Source organism: Pyrus communis, chromosome 11 (assembly GCF_041283825.1).
Source record: "Pyrus communis isolate YQ-2024b chromosome 11, ASM4128382v1, whole genome shotgun sequence".
Taxonomy (NCBI): domain Eukaryota; kingdom Viridiplantae; phylum Streptophyta; class Magnoliopsida; order Rosales; family Rosaceae; genus Pyrus; species Pyrus communis.
The window spans coordinates 6137987-6165892 of record NC_142575.1 but is presented as its reverse complement, the minus strand read 5'-3'; the positions used below and the strand labels follow the sequence as shown (position 1 = coordinate 6165892).

Here is a 27906-nt window from a genome sequence, read left to right as displayed (position 1 = left end):
ATTAACAAGATTGCATTAAAAAAAATGTGGAGGAAGAATTGTATGCCTTTAAACAATAGTCTCAATGACATGTCTATTTGCTAAAAAATTAACCAAAAAGACATCGATCTCTTTCTGGACGTGGGACTGTAAACACAAAAGTTCTCTCCCACTCTCTAATACTTTCCATTTGTTTTCTAGCTCCAAAATTATAGTGTATGATTCACCAGTATTATGAATCAAATTCAGAACAAACTTTATAGAATACGAGCTTAGAATTCGTCCTAAACTACTGGACCACCGTGTAATAATTGAATCGGATGTTGTACAAAATAGAAAGACATTGTACAATGTTGAAATTGGATGAAATATAATTTAGTCAAATTCAAATTGGACAATCAATTTGCATAGTGGGTTTTTTTTTTTTTTTTTTTGAATAACCGGAATATATCATTCACTAGGGCCAAAGCCAAATAGGACTACAGAAAGCCACCTCGGGCAAACAACATCAGAAATAAACGGGACTAAGGGAAAAACTACGACACGGAGCCGCCCCCCCACCCCCCCCCCTCCAATGTCACCTTAATCACATCTAACAAAAGCTAAGTTGGAGGGCTGGGTAGACCATACTTGTTCAGATTTCAAATAAACGAAGATGGGAATTGTTGAACCCAGACTAAATCGCACATCTCCGCTCCCGCATCCGACACCACAAAATCTGCGCTACTCTTGGTACCCAAGACCATTCACACAAACTGAAATCCACACCTTCTCTACGAATCTCCCACAGGGTCGGGAAGACCTCCCAGTTCCCTTGGTCAATACTTCCATTCAACCAAGAAATAAGCTCTTTTGAGTCCGACTCTACCACAATATTCACGAAGCCCCCAGCTTGGCCATCATGCAACTCTCCAAAATACACCTCGCCTCAGCCGCCAACACATTAGGGGCCATTATTTCTCTTCTACGCACAGCTAAACATCGAGAGGCGGAGTCTCGAATCACGACACCAATATGGCAGCCCCCATTTAGTCTCTTCCAACTAGCATCCACGTTTACCATAACCACCCCGTGCGCCAGCGAAATCCAACATGGAGAAGCACGATGCCCAAGGGTCGCCGTACTCTGCACAATCCCTAGTCCCAAGAATGCCTCCATGAAAGATGAGGCAGCCATGGAGATATCAAGTAGGGTTTTCAATAGAGATCTTTGCCAGGAATTCAATACCGCATCACCTCATGCCTTCTAGATAAACCAACAAGTAAACGCGATGTATGACAATGTTTTTCTGCTATCCCCTTTCTGCCCCGGATGACTGTGCCATGTGGCCAGGCGTGAATAGTAAAGACCGAAGCCTTATCAATTCGCAAACTCAGAGCACCACCAAACTAGACTCTATCCACCCAAGGGCATAGGAGTAAGACATGTTCAATAGACTCATCCTGCTCAGAACAGATGGGGCATATTGGGGAAGAAACACACCTACGTCGGAATAGAATAATCTTTGTAACGATAGCCAGCTGAGTAACTCTCCACATAAAGTTTTTAATTTTTGGACTTGTAATCATGGTCCATAGCCTTTTCCAGACCCCCGAATCAACAGCTGCTAGGGAAGAAGGCTGGAGGTCCCACATCCAACAGCTAATATCGTGAGTCCAATGATACCCAAATTTTACCGTATATCGGCCCCTCCGATCATGCGGCCAAATCAATCGATCTATTCGCTCAAGCACGCCTATTGAAGTATCCAGAACCACCTATCTATCAACATCTGTAATGCCCCTGAAATTTTTAAAATATATGATTATGTGGAAATTTTTTTCTATCGGGAAGTAAAATGATGAAAATGTCCCTCGTTGACTTAATGTAATTATACGATGATGTATTTTATAATAAAACCCCCTTTTGACCTCCTGCGACCTCCCATTTTTTGAGATTGATTCTCGCCAACTCTAATGAAATTTTTCGACGCCACCACCACCATCTTGAAGCTCACTAAGAACCACCTTGATTAACCACCGTATGTCACGGTGTGAGGACATAAAAACCGATGAAAACCAATGGCGCTCTGGCCACCCTTTTCATTTTTCCAGTGAACAAGCAAAGCGATGGCCGATGCCACCAGTTGGGTTTTGTAGCCCATCATCCCAGGAGTAAATCCAGACCAGCTTTGATCCCAGTGGACCACCGTAGGCGACAAATCGACACTGGGAAGCTTTAGGCACCTGCCGGCTTTATCAGCGGAATCCATCCACTTTTGGATTTCGTGGAAGGTATAAAACTTGTTCCTCTTGTTGAGCTCTATCTTCCCTTAAATTTGTAGAATTTGGAGTTAGACGAAAAAGTGGGTTTCTGTTCGCTGGAAACCACCACGCTCAGCGACGCGTGGTGGAGAATCTGTTTTCATGGATTTTGGACAGCGGGACATTCTTGATGTCTTGAGCCCATATCCAAACTACGTTCGTTGAAATTTGATACGATAATTCAAATATTCAAAATTTTTGGATAATTGTACTGCCATACGATTTTTCGTAATTGATGACCATTCAATTGTTGGATTATAACCAAACTTTGAGACATTATAGTACATAATATTTGAGGACCTTAGGAACTTATGAATTGGGAATCCAACTTACGGATCTTCCCGAATTGGATTTGCAAATTAGTAAATTAAAACGTTGACCGCCACTCGAATGTTGTGATTGGCAGAGATCCGACCGTTGGATCGAAATGAAATTTTAGTATGTTATTCTAGAAGCGTAATGTGAACTACAAATGGCTTGATCCCTTAGTAGGGTACGTAGGCAATCTAACGAGAAGGTTAGATGCAGCCATAATAAAATACATGAGATTAATCTTTTAGTGAAATTTGCTAAGAAAATGAATTTGGGGCCTATCTTTGTAATTAGCTTCTGAATTAGATATTTTGGGTCATTACAACATCTGCCACCTGCCTCTCAATTGACTCCATCTACCAAGTCTGATAGTGGGGGTCGATTAGGGAGGATACCCGCCTTGTTAGGTCCATCGCAACTCCTGAGGCCGGGATCCATTGATCCACCCAAACTCTAACTTGATCACCACCCATAATTTGTCAGTGCATGCCCTTAGCAATGATTTCTCTACCTGCAAGAAGACTAGCCCAGGCCCAAGAGGACCTACCCCCTTACGACCCTCAAAGAAAGAACAATTGGGGAAGTATCTTTCCTTGATAACTTGGGCCCACAGTGACTCGGGATCCTGTAGTAGACGCCAGCATTGTTTTGCCAATAATGAAAAATTGAACTCCTTTAGGTTCCGAAATCCCATGCCCCCCTTCCTGTTTGGGCAAACCCAATGACTGCCGACTAACCCAATGGATTTTCCGCTCTCCCCTCTTTTGCCCCCTCCAGAAATTAGCAACTGCATCATCAATATCATTGCATATATTGTCGGGAAAGCAGAAGAAATTCATGGGGTAAGCAAACAAGCAAACAAAATGTAGCAAGTTGCTGAATGAACAGATGTCAAGGGTACTTTTCCTGGGCACCAAAATATCCAGTAATAATCCTATCGAAAAGAAATATAATCGAAACCACAAAGTATTTACATAAAGATAGATTAGAGAGCAGACAGGGAGATTAGAGAACAGATAGAGATGAATAGCAGAGAGAGGAGATGGTCTCTTCGTGGAATGACAGCTCTTGTCACCGGTGGAAGCAAAGGAATTGGGTTACCTTCTACAAATTTGGATACTTAAGAACATTAATCTTCTTTTAGTTTCAATTTTCCTATACATGCAATACAATACTCTCTTTATTTCTCCACTTGTCCCATGTTTTCTTCTGTTTTAGAATTATGGGTTTGAATTATTTTCTTACTGCTCTATGTTAAATTAGTAAAGTTTTATTTAGGTATGCGATAGTGGAGGAATTGGCAGGGCTGGCTCTAATTGTGCATACTTGTTCCCGAAATGAAGTTGACCTTAATGGCTGCCTGAGTCAGTGGGAGAAGAAGGGCTTTCAAGTCACAGGCTCAGTCTATGATGTGGTGCCAAAAACCCAAAGAGAAGAGCTTATAAATAAGGTCTCATCAAATTTTTATGGCAAACTCAACATCCTTGCAGGTAGAAGACTAATTAGTTGAAATAACATATGTGCATGAATCATGAATTATCATCACACTTCCACGACAAACTTAACATCCTCTCGTAAATAAATCTATTTGTTGTACACGTTTCAAATTTCATTAATTCGTAAAATTGTACGTTTTTAAAAACTCAAAGATGTACACGTATGTATGTACTTTTTATGTTTAATGCACATAATTTTCATGCATTTTTCAATAATACATATAAGGTAAAATCGTTATGTTATGCTAAACCTTTTCAATAATGTCTTGTATATATAAACAACGTGGGGATTGTCATACCGAAAGCAACTTTAGAGTACATTGATGAGGATTATGTTGGCGTGAGTGTTGCATTTAGTTTAGGAATGTAATCCTATAATTTATTCTTTGTATAATTGAGATTCTTATTCATGTTATGTGAGATATTGTACAACTATATATTTACCTTTTAGAGAGAAGAATAAACACACAATTCAAACCCTAAAGACTTTTATCTTGGTATTAGAGCAGGTTTCGGCCTGTCAATAAACCCTAATCTTGTTCACTGCCATCTTCAGTGCTTCTCTTTGTTGGCTGCGTAACAGCCATTGGAACCAAGCTCAGAAGTCTCGAAACAAAAGACCTATGTTAAAACCCCAAACTCAGGTCTCGAAACAAGAGACCCGATTCCGTTACAATCCAAACCCATAAAAGCAAAACAAAACAAACAGCCAGACCATATAAACCTAAACTACCAAGCCTTGTGTCTTGAAGCAAGAGACACCACATATTGGAAAAAATTAGAAATCTAAAGCAAAGATCACTTCCATGGCCGACAACCAAGCTGTGAGTCATGTCTTGGGTTTAGCGCAAGCCTTGAATGAGTTCTCCAATCCGACTTTTAGTGCGCACTGCCAGATTTCATCTCAGCGAGTTGGGCTAGCTGATCCAAAAGCCCAAATTCAAGTGGGGCAGCAAGCAGGGCACGCTGACACAAGTGTTGGGCCAATCTCTAGAGTCAGCAGTAAAGGGACAAATGGCCTGTTGAGCCCACCAGCAGCAAACTGTTAGTTTTTCGACCACGCGAGTGATCCGGAACAAAACAATTTGGACAAGCAGCTTTCATTATTGAATTTAATTTCATCCCAAGAACAATCCGATGATCCAAGTAAAATTGGCATTGCATTCACAACATCCACTAAACGAGATTCTGGTTGGATAATTGATTCCGGAGCTACGGATCATATGACATATGATGAATCCCTGTTTCACCACTTAACCATGCCACCCAAGAAGAATGTTATCACAACAAACAGTGAAATTGCTCCAGTTATAGGAGCATGTTCCATCGCACTTACTCCCTCTCTATCTCTGCATAACACTTTTCATGTTTCATTGTTGAATCATTTACTTTATGTTGGTCAATTTACGGAACAATTAGATTATGTTGTACTCATGTTTCCCACTTTTTGCCTACGACAAGATATCCAGACATGGGCGATCATTGGGCGTGGTACTAAGAGGAGAGGGTTATATTATGTGAATGATGTGGTACCGGGCCGAGTCAACCAAGTAAGCAGTGGTCACAACAACAAGGTTAAGAGAATCTGGTTATGGCATCGTTGACTAGGACGTGCATCTTTTGGTTATTTAAGAAAATTACTTCTGTCTTTATTTAATGGCGTTTCAGACTCTGATTTTCAGTGTCAGGATTTCATTCTTGCAAAAAGTCATCGTACTTTTTACCACTTGAGTCTCAATAAAAGATTATTGCCTTTTGAGTTAATTCATTCTGATGTATGGGGTCTCTCACCAATAGTGACGTGCCACGGTATTCGATGGTTTGTTACCTTTGTAGATGATTGCACCATAATGACTTGACTCTATACCATGAAACAAAAGAGTGACGTTGGGTAAAATTTCCAACAGTTTTATCGGATGATTGGAAATCAATTTTCTCTTCCTATCATAGTCCTGAGATCCGATAATGGTGGAGAATATCTTAATTTTGAACTATCACAATTTTTCGCAGAATACGACATACTTCACGAGGCTACTTGTCCTCAAACTCCTCAACAAAATGGTGAGGCAGAACGTAAGAACAAACATATATTGGAAACTAAACGGGCTCTTCTAACTGAGGCTCATGCTCCTCATGCCTATTGGGCGGATGCAGTTACATATTCCATTTATCTTCTTAATCGAATGCCCTCTCGAGTTCACAACTTCCGAACTCCTATGGAAGTCTTGACGGATTATGTCACTCTACTATCTTCTTTTCAATTATCACCTCGCATATTTGGATGTGTGGCTTATGTGCATCTTTACAAGAATCAACAAAGTAAATTAGATATGTGTGCTATTTGTTGTGTATTTATGGGATTTAATAGCCAATAAAAGGGATATCGATGTTACCATCCACCTACTCAGCATTTCTGTGTCACCATAGATGTCACGTTTTCTGAAACCGAGATGTTTTTCATCTCTGATCAAACCCACGGTACTCTTTAGGGGGCGTTAAATAGTAAAGACGAAGACTACAGTTGGTTTGATCTTCCATATGAACGAGACAGTTAGCATGGTCCCAGTGGTACAGGAGAGGCTGAGATTGAAGACTTAGGTGTTATGAGCAATCCACCTGACTGTGCCTTACCAGAGGGTCGCGACACAACAAGCCAAAGCCTAGTGGATCTTGACTGTGAAACCCTTGACCGAGAGATAACTCATGCAGCGTCGAATAATAGGCCTACACCATTTATGGATTTAGTAGAAGGTAATAGGTCCACGAGTGATACTGAGACTGTGCAAACAGAAAATAACCCTCATTCTCTTCCACTAGTACACGCTCATGTCCCCGTGGATATCCAAGAGGTACGTTCTCATACTGCAGATATTGTTGAAAATTCCTATATTTTACTTCTTAGGCAAAACCGTGGGAAACCACCTGACAAGTTTTCTCCAGAAAGAAAAGTGAGATATGAAATTGCACAGTATGTGTCCACTCATTGACTATCACCCAAGTACCAAGCCATGGTGAATCAAATGGCTGGGATTAAAATTCCAACAAAAGTGGAAGAGGCTTTGCGATATCCTCGTTGGGTAGAAGCCATGGGAGTAGAGATGGAAGCCTTACAAAGAAACGGAACGTGGAATGTAGTGTCACTACCATAAGGGAAGAGACCAGTGGTATGTAAATGGGTGTTCACCATAAAACGCAAGGCAAATGGATCCATTGACTGATACAAGGCAATATTGGTGGCTAAAGGGTACACATAGACATTTGGAGTTGACTACCAAGAAACGTTTGCTCCGGTCACAAAAATGAATACTATTCGAGTCCTTTTATCTTTAGCAGCTAATTTGGACTGGCCTTTGAAACAGTTCGATGTGAAGAATGCTTTCTTACATGGAGATCTGGAAGAAGAAGTATACATGGATCTTCCACCAGGATATGAAACATCGAATGAAGCAGGGAAAGTATGTAGACTCCGAAAAGCTCTCTACGGACTTAAACAATCACCCAGAGCATGGTTTGGAAGGTTCACTTAAGCAATGAAAAAGTACGGCTATAGACAGGGAAATGCAGACCACACCCTGTTCATTAAACGCATGGAAGGTAAAGTTACTTTGTTGATTATCTATGTGGATGATATGGTAGTTACTAGTTATGAAACAGAAGAGATAAAAAGGTTGCAGGGGTATCTTTCATCAAAATTTGAGATGAAGGATATAGGAGGCTTGAAATACTTCTTGGGCATTGAAGTTGCTTGTTCTCGTGATGGTATTTACTTTCTCAGCGGAAGTATGTTCTTGATATTCTCTTTGAAACTGGAATGTTGGCTTGTAAACCAGTTGAAACTCCCATTGTGTAGAATCATCACTTGGCGATACAGCAGGATCAAGTTCCTACCAATAAAGAAAGATATCAGAGATTGGTAGGATGGTTAATTTATTTATCACTTACACGTCTGGATATTGCGTATGCAGTTAGTGTTGTAAGTCAATTCATGCATGCTCATAGTGAGGATCACATGGCAGCAGTGATGTGTATACTGAGTTAGTTGAAAGGTGCACTGGGTAGAGGACTGATCTTCAAGAAGCATGGACATATGGAGGTAAAAGGGTATACTGATGCTGATTGGTCAGGAAACATTACTGATCTTCGCTCCACATCAGGCTACTTCACATTCGTAGCAGGAAATCTGCTTACCACTTGTCCCAACTTTCACATCCTCTTCTCAAAGTTGCACGAGCTGCTAACATTATTTTTTTGTCCTCTACTGCTGTTGTGGTCTCAATAGATGTTGCCTCTATATATTCTGCCACTAAAGGTGCTTATAGTTAATTTCCTTATATAGATTTCGACTTTTATTAAAAAATTGAAAGATATCATATATTGTTTATAATTAGTTAAAAATTCATTCAAATATTAAAAAAAATATATATCACTTTTAGACAAACACATTATATTCGATTAAAAGCTAATTTTGTGTGCAACACAATCAGTGAACCAATTTCAACAAAGTTGCACAGAAGAAGCCGACAACACACAAACACAAAATTAAAATAATCACGAAGAAAGACTGAAAAAATCTCACCAAGGAGATACTTATTGACAAAAATACTAAGACAAAAAATAGATAAGTCACAATCTATAAGAAGATAAAAGAGGGAGGCTAGCTAAATGGGGAAAGGGATTGCCACCGGCCTCCAGTTGGAGGAAGGGCAGCGACTATGGAGTTTATATATTTACATTTTGGTAAAACGGGAAAGATGAGCGGCTATTATTTTTTTCTCTTATGATGGTGAGAAGAGAAGCCTCTAAAGTTTGACTACAATGTTTTTGGTGTGTGATTTTTAGTTTTTGGCCAAAGTGTGGTTTTTCTACATTGTATCTCAGGTGCAATAAATCAATTAGCCAAAAACTTGGCATGTGAGTGGGCAAACGATAACATAAAGACCAACAACGTGGCACCTTGGTACATCACGACTCTCCTTGTTGAATCTGTAAGATCATCCTGATCACGTTCTTGTGCATGCCTTTTATTTTCCTTTTTTTAATACAATATCGTTGTTGGAGCAGAAAAATCAAAATCGGGTTTAAAATACTTGAGTGAGATATTTTAACCATTTATATTACAAGTCCCTTTCATCTCATAACTTCAAGCCAAGAAGTATTCCATTGATGGGTCTGTCAAAAGTCCATAGTCGAAATTAGAATAAAAAGTTGGATTTTGAATTTTGACAAATGATAAATATATTCTATACTAAATTCATTTAAACTAAAGTGATGGTTGAGCAGTTGAACCCATAATACATGAAAAATAAAGGAGGACATAAATAGTACCCTTCTAAAAACGCAAACAATAAAAATACAACGAAAAGAGAGGGGCTATGAAACCTAACCCTTCTAAAACCAAACCTAAAAGTCTAAAACTGCAAATTAAACAAATTAAGGAACATCACAAGGTTACGCAAAAAAAAAAAAAAAAAAAAGTGAGTCAAACCTGCATGCCGATATGCAAATTAATTTGAAAAGCGGTACCTAGGAAAACTAGCATAGTCTGAAAACAAAGTAGCATGAGCTGGCAACGGAGGAGAATCATGTCGTACTAAATTTGAAGAAGACAAACCCATGTTAGCAAAATTATCCACAACAACATTTCCTTCGCGATATATGTGAAAGCCGTAGAAAGTCATCTTTAGAATGCGGTCCAAACAAATAGACTATTGCGTACAAAGAGGCCAATGAGGATCAAAATCAGTCAGAGCAAAAATAACATTAGAAAAGTCACTTTCCAACCAAAGACAATGCCAACGCCACTAATATGCAAACTCTACACCAATAACAATTATTGATAATTATGCAAAGAAATAGTTGCGATGGCCAATCCCTTGGCAGAAGCCGCTAAGAAATTGACCATCACACGCCCAACCCCGATATTCCCCGAACACCAAGGTAGGTACATGATGGGCGACACCCGAATGTGACGAAGCCATATTAGAATGCATGAGAACAGGAAATAAATAAGATTTATAAATTTAAATATAATTAATATGAAAATGAGGAACGTGTTCAAAGCATACAACTAATCTAGAACACTAAAAAGAAATAATATAAAATTGAATGAAAGAAGGAAATGGGTCATACACCGAGAGAACTCAAAGATGCTGATGCAAAAGTGCCTTGATGCCAAGATTGTACACCTCGAATCTAAGTCTTGAGGGGGTGCAAAACAAACATGATTGAACCAAGTTAATATATATATATATATATATATATATATATATATATATAATACTGAAATAGTTATCAACATACTAACCCCCAAAGTTTTATGGAAATTCAATAGTATAATATGTAATAGGTTTTCGAAACCCTGGCATGCCATAAAACTTTTCATGAAACATATCACGTATATAATGTGGTAACTAGTGGTAGCAGTATCGTCCGAAGGCATAGAGAACTCCTCATTTACAACATTTCATTTGCCAAACAAGCACCAACCTACGCTCGGCTGTAGCCAATATAAGTATCATTTGCCAAATAGGCACCAACCTACACCCGGCCGAAGCCAATATAAGTATCATCGCCTGTAACCAGAACAGTGACCACTAGATACGCACAAAAACATTGAATATAGTCTTTCCCAAAATATAATTACATATATCTCAAAATCATCTTCATAGCATATAGTCATCCATCATATATACTATAAAGAAGTGTGTCAAAGCATGTTCATAAGCAGTATACAATCATCCATCATATATACTACAAAGAACATCAGTTCGATAAAATATGATAATTCAAAATATTCTCAGTAAGCATAATATCTCATAAAACGTTTCATAAAACGAATCATTAAATCATGCTTTTCATGTATGCATTTTTACTATTAAACATGCATTTTAGAAAGGGGTCCACTAACAGATACTTCACCGTCGAAGAGCCACGCAAACTAGCGAAGACAGAAATGCCACAAATAATTGCCCCTAAGCACATAAAGGGTCCAATTAATAAAACTCTATTCAAACGACTGAATTTGGTAAAACGGATGTAAAAAACAGATCCAGGACGTCGAGATTAGCCTAGGAAGGTTCCCGAACAAAACCTAAAAATGTCAACAAAAAGTCAAATTTGATTGGTCAAAATCAAAGTCAACGGTCAGACCAGTCAACAGTCAACGGGTCCGGGTTCGTCAACGATTCACTGGTCCGAGTCAGACTGAGTTAGGCTTGAGACTACCGGGTCGGAGGCCCAGGTTGGATGGCCTAAGGGTCTGTCTCTCTCTGGGTTGGGTTCGATTTACACAGGCCCCAAAGGCCCAACTTCCACATGGCCGGAAGGCCTACTTCAAAGGGTTTGGGCTTTGATGCAAAGGCTCGAAGTCTAAATCCCACATGACCCTACGGCTTGGGTCCGAAAGGATTAAAGGGTTTTCAAATGAGCTAGGCTTGAAGCCTGGCCCGATTGTTTTTGGATTTTTAAAAGAAAAAAATAAATAAAAATAAAAAAGGTTTGGGTTTAAAGCTCACAGGCTGAAACCCTTTGGTCTTGGGCTAAGGGTTTAGCGGGCTAAAGGCCCTAGGTTCCTCGGCCCAAGGGCTTTGGCTATACCTGTTCTTGCTGAGGAATAAGGTTAGAGCCTCTCGAGCTTCGGTCGACTTCGTTGCTCACATTTAGGACTCGATCTAGGTACCAAAATGAAATAGAGACGAGAGGGAAAGATTTGTTACCTTTTAATCATCGTGGAATGGCTGAAGGTGGCTGGTTCCTTACTCAAAACCCACTGGGCTCACCTGAGTCTGGGTTTGGGCGCCCTCTGGGTGTCTCGTTTCTTCACAGAGACGAAGGAGAATGATGGTGCTACCATGGTAGACGTGGTGGTGTCACCGTCGTCGTTACTTTCATTGATTTAGGTGTGTGGATGTGTGAGTGAATCAGGGTGAGGGAAAAAGTCCGAGGGAGAGACGGTGAATGTGTGAGAGAAAGTGATAGAGAGCTCAAAGAGTGAGTGCTCGAGGAGAAGAAAAAGGAAAAAGGAAATGGGTAGGGGTCTTCCACGTGGCAAGCGGGGGAGAAGGGAATTGAGGACAGAAAATTAGGGGTGGTCCCCCTTGGTCACACCATTTAAGGTCCAAAACAAACCCCTTTCAAACATATTTTTAAAACCAAAGTGAAATTACGAGACTAACCTTCCATTCCGTAAAACTCGTAAAATAAATCGGGACTGGTTGTCATAATCTACCCTTGTTAAATAAAATTTCATCTCGAAATTTAAAATAACTTGCTACACTGAAAAACTTGAAAATAGGGAGAAGAAAATATATATGTATAGAATAAATCAAGTCAAAGTGGTTGCAGAAAAAGGAAAGTGCCACATCATTGCGATCGGGTTGCAATGATTTCTAGGCTCATACTTTCTTTCCCGGTGTAAAAGTAGAAAACATACTTTATAAAGATATAAAGGCGAAAACATATATTGACGTAGGGTCAAAAATAAGTACACAAAATATGATAACGTCAAAATAGATAAGTAATAACAAAGAGGTCGAAAAATTCATACTAAACTCAACAGTGAAAGTGGAAATGACTCGACCAAACATTTGTAACTTCAGAAAACACATACAACTATAATATGTAAGTTAAAATACTTGTACTGAAAATCAAAATCGAAAATGAAAGTGGGTCTCGCCCATGCATATGTAACATCACATACCACAAGAAAAATTATCTTTGGGTCGAGCCCCAACAATGACTACTCAGTAACATCTACCATAGACGGGTCTACCTACCCACTTCCTTAATGAACCCAACGAATAAGCTATCGATATCACAGTCGACCCCCTGTGATATCGACCACCCATTGTTGTCTTGATAAGCAAGCAGTGATTTCTTAAGGGTGCATAATTTCTCACATCGTAAATTCGATCCTCTGGATATAAGTTTGCAAAAATTCCTCTGTCAACCAGTGTTGCCTGTAGAAGTTCTCGTACCATGTCGCCAAAAGTGCCAAAATACCATTTTGCTCCGCAACGTGAGAGTGTGCAAAGATCATCCAATTATCGCCTTAACCGTGATGTGGTACCATTCCAGAGTGTACCAATCAGATCGGCTAAAAGCGTTTCGACATCCACGTACTCACGAACAATAAGGTCCTGGAGTGAAACAGTGGAAAGATGCGTTGAGGCGCACACATCTCTTTATCTTGCTACAATTTATAGGCATCATATCGTTGGAAAAGAACTACTAGAGTATGATATGATGTTCATGAATTGTAGCAAAATAATGAGTGGTGACTATTCATTTCAGCGTGAAGATAGTGATTGATGATGCAATCCGCTGACCACCTGCACTATAATCTTCATCGGTCTCTTACTAAAAGACGGCTTAAACCTCACATCCACGTGGAACTCTTTCCGGTATTTTTGGTAAGCTTGTCAAAAGGTTATGCTCCAAACGTTCCTGTCTGAATCAATATGAAACTGGGCGTACACATCCGCTGAAACATACCTGTTAATATAACTTGTCAGTTAATTTCGTTCAACAACTCGTGAAATAATTTGAACCTCCTGAGAAATTTATATGATTTCAGTAAATTCGGCTTTTTAGCTTTTCTAATCTAATATGGTCTTACTGGATAATTGTCTGAATAGGTTCGGATGATCCAGATGAACTTGGGGTGAAGGGTAATAGAAAACATCAGTACGACAGTATGATCCAGTTTTACCTTGAGGAACAAACAAGCAAGGGAAGGTGAACATGCAAAAGTAGAAGTCACTGTTTATGATTATTTGGTTAATCATCGCAATATGCAACCGCGTTACTCTACTGATCTACTGTGCCTCAAAATTGGGAAGCCAAAACATCCAACCTATATCATCCTTGAGCTTTGTGTGTTTTTCTATTGAGGTATTCAACAACTACGCTTGCACAATGGGGATGGTACACGATGGTGTAATCGACATTTCTATACTCTAGTTAAAAACAACGTTCGAAGAATTTAATGTGAAGTTAACGGTCAAAGGTTAGGGGACTTGACTTCGCTAATAGAGTAAGCAAGAAAATTATTGATAGAACAATCACCAAGAATTATTCTAAAGATCCACACGAATTTTCTCGGTGGAAACAAGTCTAAGAACATTGATTCGATCCCACCAAACTACCATTTACCAAACTTCGTAACAACTAGTGTTTACTTGCTTTTTCCAACACGAACTTCGAAAGTTTCAAGTAATTTCCATAAGGATATGACTCTACTCGGCATTCCTAGGGAACACATGTCATAGAGTACAACACTGCTTTAGATTTCCAGTTGGTCTTAACCAACTCGTACCACTAAGATTTTTTCGTTTTCCAACATTCCGATGTAGATCCGACTTTGCCCCCAATTCTTAGGGAAACGCATGTTGCAGAATGGCATCACAATTTCGGATTTTCAACTGGTCTTAACCAGACTTCCTCTTATTGAGATTTCTAATTCACGTCACTTTAATGTAAAAACCGACTTCACCCGCAATTCCTAGGGAACACATGTTGCAGAGTATCGGTTCGATGTTGAAAGTCGTTCAAAAAACCAATTCATCATCGATGAAGCATAGTCCCAACACGAGTTTCTTCTTCTTCCATAAGGTGTGACTATTCATGCAGTATAAAGGTTGCACAACCATGTTGAAAGACAACAAATCTGGAAGTCATAACATCCAAATGATGTCATGATCGACAAACCACTACAGTAACGGAAAATCCAAAGTATGCTCTAAACAACCACGCTTTGATACCACATTGACATGCCCCACCCCAATATTCCCCGAACACCAGGGTAGGTACGTGCTGGCCGACACCCGAAAGTGACGAAGTCATACTAGAATGCATGAGAACAAGAAATAAATAATACTTATAAATTTAAATATAATTAATATGCAAATGAGGAACGTGTTCAGAGCAAACAACTAATCTAGAATACTAAAAAGAAATAATATAAAATTGAATGAATGAAGGAATGAGTCCTACAGCGAGAGGACTTGAAGATGCCGATGCGGAAGTGCCTTGATGCAGGGATTGTACACCTCGAATCTAAGTCCTGAGGGGGCGCAAAACAAAGAAGAGTAGACCAAGTTGATATACATATAATACTGAAATAGTTATCAACATACTAACCCCCAAAGTTTTATGGAAATTCAATAGTATAATATGTAATAGGTTTCCGAAACCCTAGCATTCCATAAAACCTTAATTTATCACGTATAAAATGTGCTAGTGGTATCAATATCGCCCGAAGGCATAGAAAACTACTCATTTAGAACACTTCCTTCAAAACACTTCATTTGCCAAACAGGCACCAACCTACGCCCAGCCGTAGCCAATATAAGTATCATTTCCAACCTACACTCGGCCGAAGCCAATATAAATATCATCACTCATAGGTAGAACAGTGACCACTAGATACGCACAAAAACATTGAATATAGTCTTTCCCAAAATATAAGTACATCTATCTCAAATCATCTTCATAGCATATAGTCATCCATCATATATACTATAAAGAAGTGTGTAAAAGCATGTTCGTAAGCAGTATATAGTCATCCATCATATATACTACGAAGAACATCAGTTTGATAAAATATGATAATTCAATATATTCTCATTAAGCATAATATCTCATAAAACGTAATCATTAAATCATGTTTTTCATGTATGCATTTCAACTATTAAAATATGCATTTTAGAAGGGGTCCACTCACAGATACTTCGCTGCCGAAAAGCTAGGCAAACTAGCGAAGATGGAAACACCACAAATAATTACCCCTCCAATTAATAAAACTCTATTCAAACAATTGAATTTGGAAAAACGAACATCCAAAAAGGATCCAAGACGTCGAAATTAGCCTAGGAGGTTTTCGAACAAAACCAGAAAAGTCAACAAAAGGTCAACTTTGACAAGCCAAAGTTAAAGCCAACAGTCAACGTTGACCAAGTCAATGGTTAAAAGGTCCGGGTCGGTTAAAGATTCATGGGTCCGGGTTGGGATTGAGACTATTGAGCTAGAAGCCCAGGTTGGATGGCTTAATGGCCTATCTCTCTCTGGGTTGGGTTTGATTTACACAGGTCCCAAAGGCCTCAAAGGCCCCAACTTCCACACTGCCTGAATACTTGCTTCAAAGGGTTTAGGGTTGCAACAGTTTGGGCTCGGATGCAAAGGCCTGAACACCTAATCTCACATGGCCTAAAGGCCTGGGTCCAAAAGGTTTAAATGGTTTTCAAATAGGCTGGGCTTGAAACCTGGCCCGATTGTTTTTGGGGTTTTAAAAGAAAACAAAATAAATAAAAATAAAAAAGGTTTGGGTCTAAGGCTCACGAGTTGAAACCTTTTGGTCTTGGGCTGAAGGTTTAGTGGGCCAAAAGCCCTAGGTTCCTCGGCCCAAAGGTCTTGCCTACCTGTTCTCGTTAGGGAATGAGGCTGGAGCCTCCCCGAGCTCCAATCGACGTCGCTGCTTATACCTAGGACTCGATCTAGGTACCAAATTGAAATAGAGACGAGAGGGAAAGATTTGTTACCTCCTAATCGTCGTGGAATGGCTGGAGGTGGCCTGTTCCTTGCTCGAAACCCACTAGGCTCACCGGAGTCTGGGTTTAGGTGCCCTCTAGGTGTCCCGTTTCTTCATAGAGACGAGGGAAAGTACTACCACGGTGGCCGTGGTGGTGTCGCCATCGCCGTTGCTTTCCTTGATTTGGGTGTGTGGATGTGTGAGTGAATCGGGGTGAAGGAGAGAGGGTGAGTGTGTGAGAGAGAGTGATAGAGAGTTGAGAGAGTGAGTGCTTAGGGAGAAAAGAAAGGATAAAGAAAGTGGGTAGGGGTCTACCACGTGGCAGACGGGGGAGAGAGGAACCGGGGATAGAAAATCAAGGGTGGGCTCCCTTGGGCACACCATTTAAGGTCCAAAACAAACCCCTTTCAAACACATTTTAAAAACCAAAGTGAAATTATGAGACTAACCTTTCGTTCTGTAAAACCCGTAAAATAAATCGGGGCGGGTTATGCAATGACAATTTCTAAAAACTCCTCCACAAGCAATATGACTGGAATTTCCTTTGGACAAACCATTTGTATTAAGTTTAATCCAAGGAAACCAAGGAGAAGACCAAAGCACAGGACCAATAGCTGACACCTTGCCAAGGATAGGCTGGCGTCTTGAGAATAAGTAGGACTAAAATTCCCACCATGAACGATCCCAGAATTGATAGACATGCAAAGACGATGAAAATAGATTAGGTAACCCTAAAAAATAAACCTATTTCGAGATTTCCAAATAGCCGAAATAGTAGAAAGATTCGCAAAAATACAGAGATTGTGTAGCTGCTAGGAAAAGGGCTTACGTAGGCATCCCAAAAAGCAACTAGAGAATCTGAAAAAGACAAAGAGGTACATAATTGAAATGCTAACCACCTCCAAAGCTGCCTAGATAGCCGACTACCATTATTCTAAACATCTTAGATCACGTTCGATATATCTTTTGTTTATTCATGTATAGGTTCGATTTTAGACTTGACTTGTTTATAGCAAGTTTTTTGATGAAAAGTTTACAACAAGTTTAGATCATACTTCTAGCCTTATTTAATATGTTTATGAAGCGCTTGTAATATATGTGTCCTACACATCAATTCTCTCTTCTATAAACGCAGTTTCTCGGAAATGATAAGAAATTGGAGATGATAAACTCTTGGTGCCCTTTATGACGTCTTAGAAAGCCAGAGGTTGTCTTCCTTGGTATCATTTCTATGCCTACCTGCATCCTTTTACATTACTAGGCAGACTATTATCGTCGACGGCGGGGTGACCGTTAATGGCCGACTACCGTTATTCTAAACATCTTAGATCGTGTTCGATATATCTTTTGTTTATTCATGTATAGGTTCGATTTTAGACCTGACTTGTTTATAGCAAGTTTTTTATGAAAAGTTTACAGCAAGTTTAGATCATACTTCTAGCCTTATTTAATATGTTTATGAAGCGCTTGTAATATATGTGTCCTACACATCAATTCTCTCTTCTATAAACGCAGTTTCTCGGAAATGACAAGAAATTGGAGATGATAAACTCTCGGTGCCCTTTATGACGTCCTGGAAAACCAGAGGTTGTCTTCCTTGGTATCATTTCTATGCCTACCTGCATCCTCTTACATTACTCGGCAGACTATTATCGTCGACGGCGGGGTGACCGTCAATGGCTTGCTCTTCCAGGGAGCATGACTTGGAAATAGTTCTATATGTATGCATATGTAGTAGAAGAGAGTACTTGAGATCAGGGAAAAAAAATATATCTTATCTAATTCCAAAAAATCTCTTAACGCTGGTTTGGACGGAACAGTGATAGAAAGACGATATTGATTTGCGGGACTAATATTCAGTGACTACATTAATCGATTTTTAATTTCAGAGACCATCATGATTGAGAGGGTCAATTTCATGGACCATTTGTGATAAAAACCCTTCCTTTGTTTTTTTTTTTAATTTTAAATAAAATATTAAATGATCTTGCAGATGATTTTCTAATTTATACATTATTAATAATTAAACCATTTTTTTTTTAATTTGTTCTAACATGTGGCATAAATTTGGACTCCAAATCAGTAAAATATAAGTTCCAAACTTTTCATTTCATCACTTAATCAAATTTGAGGGCTGGTATATAAAATTGAGAGAGGTATAATATTGAAATTGGACGAAAATTTAAGGTTACCCAATTTCAAATTTAAGGACAATCATTTTGCGTAGTTTGTGACATCATAACAAGCAAACAAAAAGTTGCAAACATCCGTGGATGAATTATGGGTTTGAATTATTTTTCTACTAGTCTCCCCATCAAACGAATTCAAGTCCAAACAAAAGATTTGACAAAATTGATAACACAAGGTAAGTATGAACATCAACAAAAACGCAAAAGTCCGTGGATGAATTATGGGTTTGAATTACTTTTCTACTAGTCTCTCCCTCAAATGGCTTCAAGTCCAAACAAAAGATTGGACAAAACTGATAACATAAGGTAAGTATCAACATCCACAGAAAAGTAAAAGTCCGTGAATGAATGTTCCGTTTGTTCAATCAACTATCTAGTTGGTATCACAACTTTGTCCTAAGGGTGTCCAATAATTGAGCTCTAATACCATTGTGTGCCTGGAGTCATTAGAAAAATTAACTCCACATCCGGCTAAAAATTAAATAAATAAACTAAAACTGAAATGGGGTGAGAACTTAATTCATCTTAGGAAAAGAAACTCAAGAAATATTTACAAGGCCAAAATACAAAAATTAATTGAACTACTAGCCTCACATCTAATTCAATCTCATTCCATCTACCATTTTGATTGTCTATTTCTAAACCTGCAAAACAAAAGAGAAGTGAGTTAAAACAGCTCAGTAAAGACATAACTTTTTAACAGTAAATTGCCCAATTAGAGTATAAGAAATTAATATGTTTGTACAAGATTAAACAGGTAATAATATAAAGCTAAATGAAATTAATCGCACTGCTTAATTATCATGGTCACATGGGAATCTGACGGTGGTGGTGGTTTGATGATTGTGGTTGTTTGATTTTGGCGGAGCTTTTTGCACTTTGTGGTGGTGGTGGTCTGTGTCGTATGCGAGAAAGGGAGAGGAGAAGACGCGGTCCACGATCGTTGAGGAGGAGCTCAGGGGGATGGTCCCGGAGTACATAGCCGAGACGACGTTGCAGGGAGGGGGATCGTCACCTGCATTGGGTGGAGAGGAAGATGAAGATCTGCGTTTCAAATTTTCTTTCTTTCTTTTTTTATTTTTTTATTTTTTTTATTTTTATTTTTAATTTTTAGATAAAATATTAAATGATATTGCAAATGATTTCTAATTTTTACATTATTAATAACTAATTTTTTTACTTTTAATTTGTTTTAACCATGGGACACAAATTTGGACTCAAAAGTTAACAAAATGTGAGCTGCACTTGTCACATCATCACATAATGACTTATTTGACAGATTGACTAACGATTGTATGACATTGATACCAAATAAGAGGTATTTTATTAATCTTTTAAAAGAGAAGCAGTTGGTGACATTTCAACATCTCTCTGGCCATCATTATGTGATTCACCAGCACATGTAATCGAATTCCGAACGTGCTATGTGAAATATGGATCTGAAATTTGTCCTCAATTACTGGACCACCCCTGTAACAATTGGATTAGAAGTTGTATGTAATTGAATGACATTGTACGATGTTGAAATTGGATGAAATATAATTTAGTCAAATTCAAATTGAAGAACATGTTGTAAAATCGACGATGTGTGTACAGTGGAATAAATAAAATAAGACACAAAATTTACGAGGTTCCTCTATAGTCAGTGTGACTGGAGTACGTCCTCGGCAGTATTGATGCTTTCATTATAATTTGGAATAATAGGAGTACAAAGATAACTCTATGTATTCTCTCCTCTCCTTTTCCTCTCTTTCTCTTTCTGCTTAATATTGAAAGCATACGGAGTGCTCTATTTATAGAGCAACTCCAAGCATACATCTTTGACAATATAATATTTCTTCATCCCCAAAGTCAAGAATGATTTTATGGGCATTGAAAATCTATCCAGTTTCTATGTGGGCATTCATTACCCACCTGACTTTTCAACAGAACAATCAATTTGCATACTCACGCTTACTTTTCCGTGGCCACCAAAATACGACAAATAATCATTATCGATTGGAAATATAAAATATAAACCACTAAGTATTTGCATATGGATAGATTAGAGAGCAGGCAGCGAGATTAGAGAGCAGATAGAGATGAATAGCAGAGAGAGGAGATGGTCTCTTCGTGGAATGACAGCTCTTGTCACCGGTGGAACCAAAGGAATCGGGTTAGCTTCTCTAAAGTTGGATAATTAAGAACGTTAATCTTATTTTTAGTTTCAATTTTTCTTAAACACGCAATACAGTATTCTCTTTATTTGTCCAATTGTCCCTTGTTTTTTTCTGTTTCAGAATTATGGGTTTGAATTATTTTTTACAGTTCTATGTTAAATTAGTAAAGTGTTTATTTAGGTATGCTATAGTGGAGGAATTGGCAGGGCTGGGTGCAATTGTGCATACTTGTTCCCGGAATGAAGTTGACCTTAATGACTGCCTGAGTCAGTGGGAGAAGAAGGGTTTCCAAGTAACTGGCTCAGTCTGTGATGTGGTGTCTAAAACCCAAAGAGAGGAGCTTATAAATAAGGTCTCATCACTTTTCGAATGCAAACTTAACATCCTTGTAAGTAGAAGACTGATCATTTGAAATAACATATATGCATGCTCATGAATCATCATCACGTTTTCATGACAAATTTGCTTAACATCCTCGTAAATATTTCTGTTTGCTATAAACGTTTCAATAATTCGTAAATCATCATCACGTTTTCAATATATGCATGAATCATGAATCATGAATCATCATCACGTTTTCATGACAAACTTAGCATCCTCGTAAATATTTCTGTTTGCTATAAAAGTTTCAATAATTCATAAAATTGTACTTTTTTTAAAACTCAAAGATGTACACTTACGTATGTATTTTTTACATTTAATGCATGTAATTTTCATGCTTTTTTCAGTAATACATACAAGCTAAAATCGTTATGTTTTGCTAAACCTTTCCAATAATATCTTGTTATAGATAAACAATGTGGGGACTAGCATACTGAAAGCAACGCTAGAGTACACAGCTGAAGACTACTCATTCGTAATGAGTACCAATCTTGAATCTGCTTACCACTTGTGCCAACTTTCACATCCTCTTCTCAAAGCTTCAGGAGCTGCTAACATCGTTTTTTTGTCCTCTACTGCTGGTGTGGTCTCAATTGATGTTGGATCTATATATTCTGCCACTAAAGGTGCTTATAGTTAATTTCCTTTTATAATTTTGACCTTTATAAAAAAATAAACATATATTGTCTTTAATTTGTAAAAAAAAATCCATTAAAAAAAAAAACTCCATTAAAAAAAAAAAAAAAAACCTTCATTCAAATTCTTAAAAACTTCACTTCTAGACTAATATTTTATAGGGTTGTGATTTTCACACACCCTTAACTACTTTTCCCACGCCCCTCCATATTTTTTAATACTTAATTTGTATCCTACTCTTTAATCTTCCATATATACCCCTCCTTATTTAATCTTTCATTAATTACCATAAAAAAGTAGGAAGGGTATATATGGAAGATTAAATAGTAGGATACCAATTAAGTATTAAAAAATAAGAAGAGGTGTGGGAAAAGTTGTTAAGGGTGTGTGAAAATCATAACCCCATTTTATATAAGATTAAAAACTAATTTTGTGCGCAAGACATGCAGCGAACCTACCCACCAATACAAACTTAAAACACTCACGAAGAAATACCCACAAAAAAACCTCACCAAAAAGACACTTATTAATAAAAATACTAAGACGTAAATAAATAAGCAACAATCTATGAAAGGATAAAGAAGAGAGGCTAGAAAAATGGGGCGAGGGATTGCCATCGGCCTCCAATCAGATCAAGAGACCGGCAACTATGGAGTTTGAGGCGAAAAGAGGAGTGGCTAGTTGCATAAGAGGTTGAGACAAGAAGCACCTAAAATTTATTTACAATGTTTTTGTTCTGTGATTTTTAATGTTAGACCAAAGTGTGGCTTTTCTTATTGTATCTCAGGTGCAATAAATCAATTAGCAAAAAACTTAGCATGTGAGTGGGCGAAAGATAACATAAGGACCAATAGTGTGGCACCTTGGTTCATCACGACTCCCCTTGCTAATCCTGTAAGATTATTCTAATCACGTTCTTGTGCATGCCTTTTATTTTCCTTTTTTTAAATACAACCGATGTTGCGGCAGGAAAATCAAAACCGCATTTAAGATACATGAGTGAATTCTTTTAACTTCATATATTACAAGGGATGTGCTATCCACACACCCTTTTTAAATTCTCACACACCTCTTGTTGATTTCTGTCTCTTGATCTTCTTTAATTTATCCAATCCGATGGTGAAAAATTAAAAGGATGTGTGAATATCACACCCCATATTACTATCATATCATAACTTCAAGTCAATCCGTATTTCATTGATTAGTCTGCCAAAATCCCATATAGTCGAAATTGGAATAAAATGTTGGGTTTTGCCAAAAGTCCATATGTCTTTTGTTTGTTCATGTATAGGTTCCTAGACCTAACTTGTTTACAGCAAGTTTTTGGGTGAAAAGTTTACACCGAGTTTAGATGATACTTCTAGTCTTAATTAATTTGTTTACAAATAGCTTGACCAATTATTAAGATCATCGCTAATATATGTGTCCTACACATCCATTCTCTTTTCATCCATTATCTCTTCTATGCATGCAGGTTCTCCGAAATGAAAAGAAATTGGAGATGATAAACTCTAGGTGCCCTTTAGGACGTCCTGGAGAGCCAGAGGAGGTGTCTTCCTTGGTAGCATTTCTATGCCTACCTGCAGCCTCTTACATTACTGGGCAGACTATTATCGTCGACGGCGGGGTGACTGTCAATGGCTTGCTCTTCCAAGGAGCATAACTTGGAAACAGTTCTAAAAAAAATCTCGTATCTAATAATTCCAAAGTGGTGTGCTTTTATTGTATGTAAAAATAGATGACATCATTGATAGAATATTAAGGTTTGTGGACGTAGTGGTTCTATCCACTACGTAAACATAGGGTATCTTTTGTAAGCAGGTTAACTGCATGGTTCAATAAATCCTAGTTTTTAGGAATCAGTTGTTGTTGTTTACTTAGAGACTTAGTCATTTACCACGTTTAGGATTATGTTTAACGTGGGCTGCAGTTTTTCCGTTCCATTTGTTTGTAAGGCTTATTTATAGCCAGTTTCTTGTTAGTTGTTTAAGAAGACAATCCTTCCAGTTCGCAGAGATCTTTTTCAGCATATACTTAGGTTTAACATTTGGTATCAGAGCCCCACCCTGGGGCTCTTGATCGAAGCTTGAGAGATCGTAATCTTTTGAGTGTAGAAGTACGTGAACATGGCAGGAGAAGGAAGTGGTTTTGTGCAAGCATCCATCCCGAAGCTGGAAGGGCATTACGATCATTGGGCAATGCTTATGGAAAATTTCCTACGTTCAAAGGAATATTGGAGTCTTGTGGAGCATGGAATCCCTGCAGTAGCAGAAGGAGGTTCACTCTCAGAAGGGCAACGAAAAGTGTTCGAGGAGCACAAGTTGAAAGATTTAAAGGCTAAGAACTATCTGTTTCAAGCAATCGACCGAGCTGTTTTGGAAACAATCCTGAACAAGGGCACGGCTAAAGAGATTTGGGATTCGTTGAAGCAGAAGTATCAAGGAACTGCTCGAGTCAAACGAGCACAGTTGCAGGCTCTTCGAAAGGAGTTTGAGATGCTACACATGAAGACAGGAGAGACTGTGAACGAATTCTTTGGTCGAACGTTAACCATAGCCAACAAAAGAAGGATCAATGGTGACAAACTGACGGATGTAGAAGTCATTGAGAAGATTTTGAGATCGATGACTCCTAAGTATGACTATGTGGTTTGTTCAATTGAGGAATCCAAAGACTTGGACATTCTTTCAATTGACGAACTGCAAAGTAATTTGTTGGTTCATGAGCAGCGGATGATTGGACATGTTGTGGAAGAACAAGCTCTAAAGGTGGTTCACGAAGAGAACTATGGTGGAAGAGGCCGTGGTCGCGGAGGCTATCTTGGAAGAGGTAGAGGAAGGGGCAGACAGATGTTTGACAAGTCAACAATTGAATGCTATAACTGTCATGAGCTAGGGCATTTTCAGTATGAATGCCCCAAGAGAGACAAGGAAGGAAAAGTCAACTATGCAGAAGCAAGTGAAGAGATGTTGCTCATGGCATACGTGGATACTCAGGAGATCAAAGAGGACATCTGGTTTCTGGATTCTGGTTGCAGTAACCATATGTGTGGAAAGAGAGCATTGTTCTCGGACTTTGATGGAAGTTTCAGAGAAACGGTGAAACTGGGAAACAATACTAGCATGGCTGTGATGGGGAAAGGGAATATTCGACTTCAAGTGCATGGAATAATTCAGGTGATCACGGGAGTGTTTTACGTACCTGCCTTAAAGAATAATCTCCTGAGTATTGGTCAGCTTCAGGAGAGAGGTCTTGCTATTCTCATTAAACAAGGAAGGTGCAAGATCTACCATCCTGAACGAGGACTGATCATAGAGACGGTCATGGCTGCAAATCGCATGTTCATCCTTATTGCTCAGCATCATTTCAATGAACAGGCATGTTTCACAGCCATTACAGATGATCTAGTTCAGTTGTGGCACTGTCGATATGGGCACTTGAGTCTTGGCGGATTAAAGACGCTACAACAGAAGCAAATGGTGAGCGGACTACCAGAAATAAGGGACTCCTCAAGAGTGTGTGAGAATTGTCTGATAGGCAAGCAATCAAGAGATCCTTTTCCAAAGCACAGTACGTGGAGGGCTGATCAAATCTTAGAACTTGTTCATGCAGACATATGTGGCCCGATACAACCTACATCTAACAGCAAGAAGAGGTATCTACTCACATTTATTGATGATTTTAGTCGTAAGACTTGGATCTATTTTCTAATTGAGAAGTCAGAAGCTTTTAAAACCTTTAAAGCATTCAAAAGCCTTGTGGAGAAAGAAACAGGTGCAAGTATCAAAAGTCTACGCACGGATCGTGGAGGGGAATTCACATCTCATGAGTTTGCTGAATTCTGTGTTGAGAATGGGATTCAACGTCAACTCACAGCAGCCTACACCCCGCAGCAGAATGGAGTGGCTGAACGCAAGAATAGGACCATCATGAACATGGTTCGAAGTCTATTGATTGAGAAGAAGATGCCAAAGACCTTTTGGCCAGAGGCAGCAAACTGGACCGTGCATGTGCTCAACAGAAGTCCCACGTTTGCAGTCAAAAATAAAACTCCCGAGGAGGCATGGAGTGGGACGATACCATCAGTAAGTTACTTCAGGATTTTTGGATGTATTTCATATGTACATGTTTCAGATAATAAGAGGACTAAGCTGGATGACAAAAGTCTGAAGTGCGTGCTGCTTGGAGTCAGCGAAGGGACGAAGGCTTATCGACTTTTTGATCCAGTCTCGCAGAAAATCATAATTAGTCGTGATGTTCGTTTTGATGAGAACAATAGCTGGGATTGGGAGGAACATTATTCTGAAGCTGTCATAGCAGTGTTGGAGTGGGATGACGATGAAGATGAACCAACTGAAGATAATGATGTTGATAGTCAGGGAGAAGATGGCAATGATTCTGGTGAGAATGACAATAACACAGGCAGCAACAGTGACTCGGATCAAGTCTCGGAAGTAAATGCATCCAGTCCAGAGGAAGGCAGAACTAGGGCTCCGCCAATATGGATGAGAGATTACGTAACAGGAGAAGGATTATCTGAAGAAGAGGACATGGTGCATCTGGCATTTTTAGCTGACAGTGATCCACTTCACTACAATGAAGCTGTGACAAGTTCGAAATGGAGGAAAGCTATGGATGTTGAAATTGCAGCCATTGAAAGGAATAACACCTGGGAATTAACGGATTTACCTAAAGGGGGAAAGAAGATTGGAGTCAAATGGGTTTACAAAACGAAGCTTAATGAGAATGGAGAGGTGGATAAGTACAAAGCTCGGCTGGTGGCTAAGGGGTATGCTCAGGAATATGGGATCGACTATGCTGAAGTATTCGCTCCTGTGGCCAGGTTGGAAACTGTTCGGATCGTAATTGCACTTGCTGCGCAAAAGGACTGGACAATTCATCAATTGGACGTGAAAAGCGCTTTTCTACATGGGGAGGTTAATGAAGAAGTATTTGTAGAACAACCACCTGGGTATGTACTGAAGGATAAAGAGCATAAAGTTTACAAACTAAGAAAAGCTTTATATGGACTTAAACAAGCCCCTCGTGCTTGGTATAGTCGTATAGAAGTTTATTTCTTGAAGGAAGGGTTTGTGAAATGTCCATATGAGCACACCTTGTTTATCAAAACTGGCGATGGAGGTAAAATTCTTGTTGTTTGTCTATATGTTGACGATCTCATTTATACTGGCAATGATGAATACATGTTCACTGAGTTTAAGCAGTCAATGATGAATGAGTTTGAAATGACTGATCTTGGCAAGATGAGATACTTTCTTGGAATCGAAGTTTTGCAGCGGAAAGAAGGAATATTTATATGTCAAAAGAAGTATGCACAGGATGTGTTGAAAAGGTTCAATATGGAGAATTGCAACTCAGTACAGAATCCTATTGTTCCAGGTACCAAGTTGACAAAGGATGACACGGGTGAAAAGGTCAACAGCACTGTCTACAAACAAATTGTGGGGAGTCTCATGTATCTTACAGCCACTCGGCCTGACACTATGTTTGTGGTAAGTTTAATTAGCAGATTTATGGAGTGTCCAACAGAAATGCATTTGGCAGCAGCAAAAAGGGTTCTGAGGTATTTGAAAGGCACGATTGGTCTCGGGATTCAATACAGCAAGGGAGGACATGTTGAGCTCAGAGGTTTTTCAGATAGTGATTATGCAGGCGACTTAGATGACAGAAAGAGCACATCGGGGTATCTGTTTATGTTGAGTGCAGGAGCTGTGTGTTGGGCTTCGAAGAAGCAACCTATAGTTACATTATCAACAACTGAAGCTGAGTTTATAGCAGCAGCTTCATGTGCGTGTCAAGCAATCTGGTTGAGAAGGATAATGCAAGAACTATGTCAAGTCCAGCGAGGTCCTACAACAATTTATTGTGACAATAGCTCAGCAATAAAGCTCTCTAGGAATCCTG

At 38.9% G+C, this 27906-nt stretch overlaps 1 protein-coding gene and 1 pseudogene across 3 annotated transcripts; both read left to right on the top strand.

The window, feature by feature from the left end:
* The first annotated feature begins 3306 nt into the window (after positions 1-3306).
* LOC137743295 (tropinone reductase homolog At1g07440-like) lies at positions 3307-18325 on the top strand (annotated as a pseudogene). Its single transcript, XR_015953344.1, has 8 exons — positions 3307-3690; positions 3873-4079; positions 4364-4424; positions 4576-4587; positions 5633-5640; positions 8263-8399; positions 8969-9075; positions 18132-18325. The product of XR_015953344.1 is annotated as a tropinone reductase homolog At1g07440-like (transcript).
* Positions 18326-20774: 2449 nt separating this feature from the next.
* Positions 20775-23990, top strand: LOC137743761 (tropinone reductase homolog At1g07440-like). 2 transcript variants are annotated; one of them, XM_068483704.2, is made up of 5 exons: positions 20775-20960; positions 21145-21316; positions 21755-21971; positions 22769-22875; positions 23456-23990. In XM_068483704.2, the coding sequence occupies exons 1-5, from the start codon at positions 20887-20889 to the stop codon at positions 23642-23644; spliced, it is 759 nt and encodes a 252-aa protein (XP_068339805.1). In that variant the 5' UTR covers positions 20775-20886; the 3' UTR covers positions 23645-23990. The 2 variants fall into 2 exon arrangements, with proteins under 2 accessions (XP_068339805.1, XP_068339806.1); XM_068483705.2 differs by having other exon boundaries at positions 20803-20960; positions 21145-21352.
* Positions 23991-27906: the final 3916 nt, after the last annotated feature.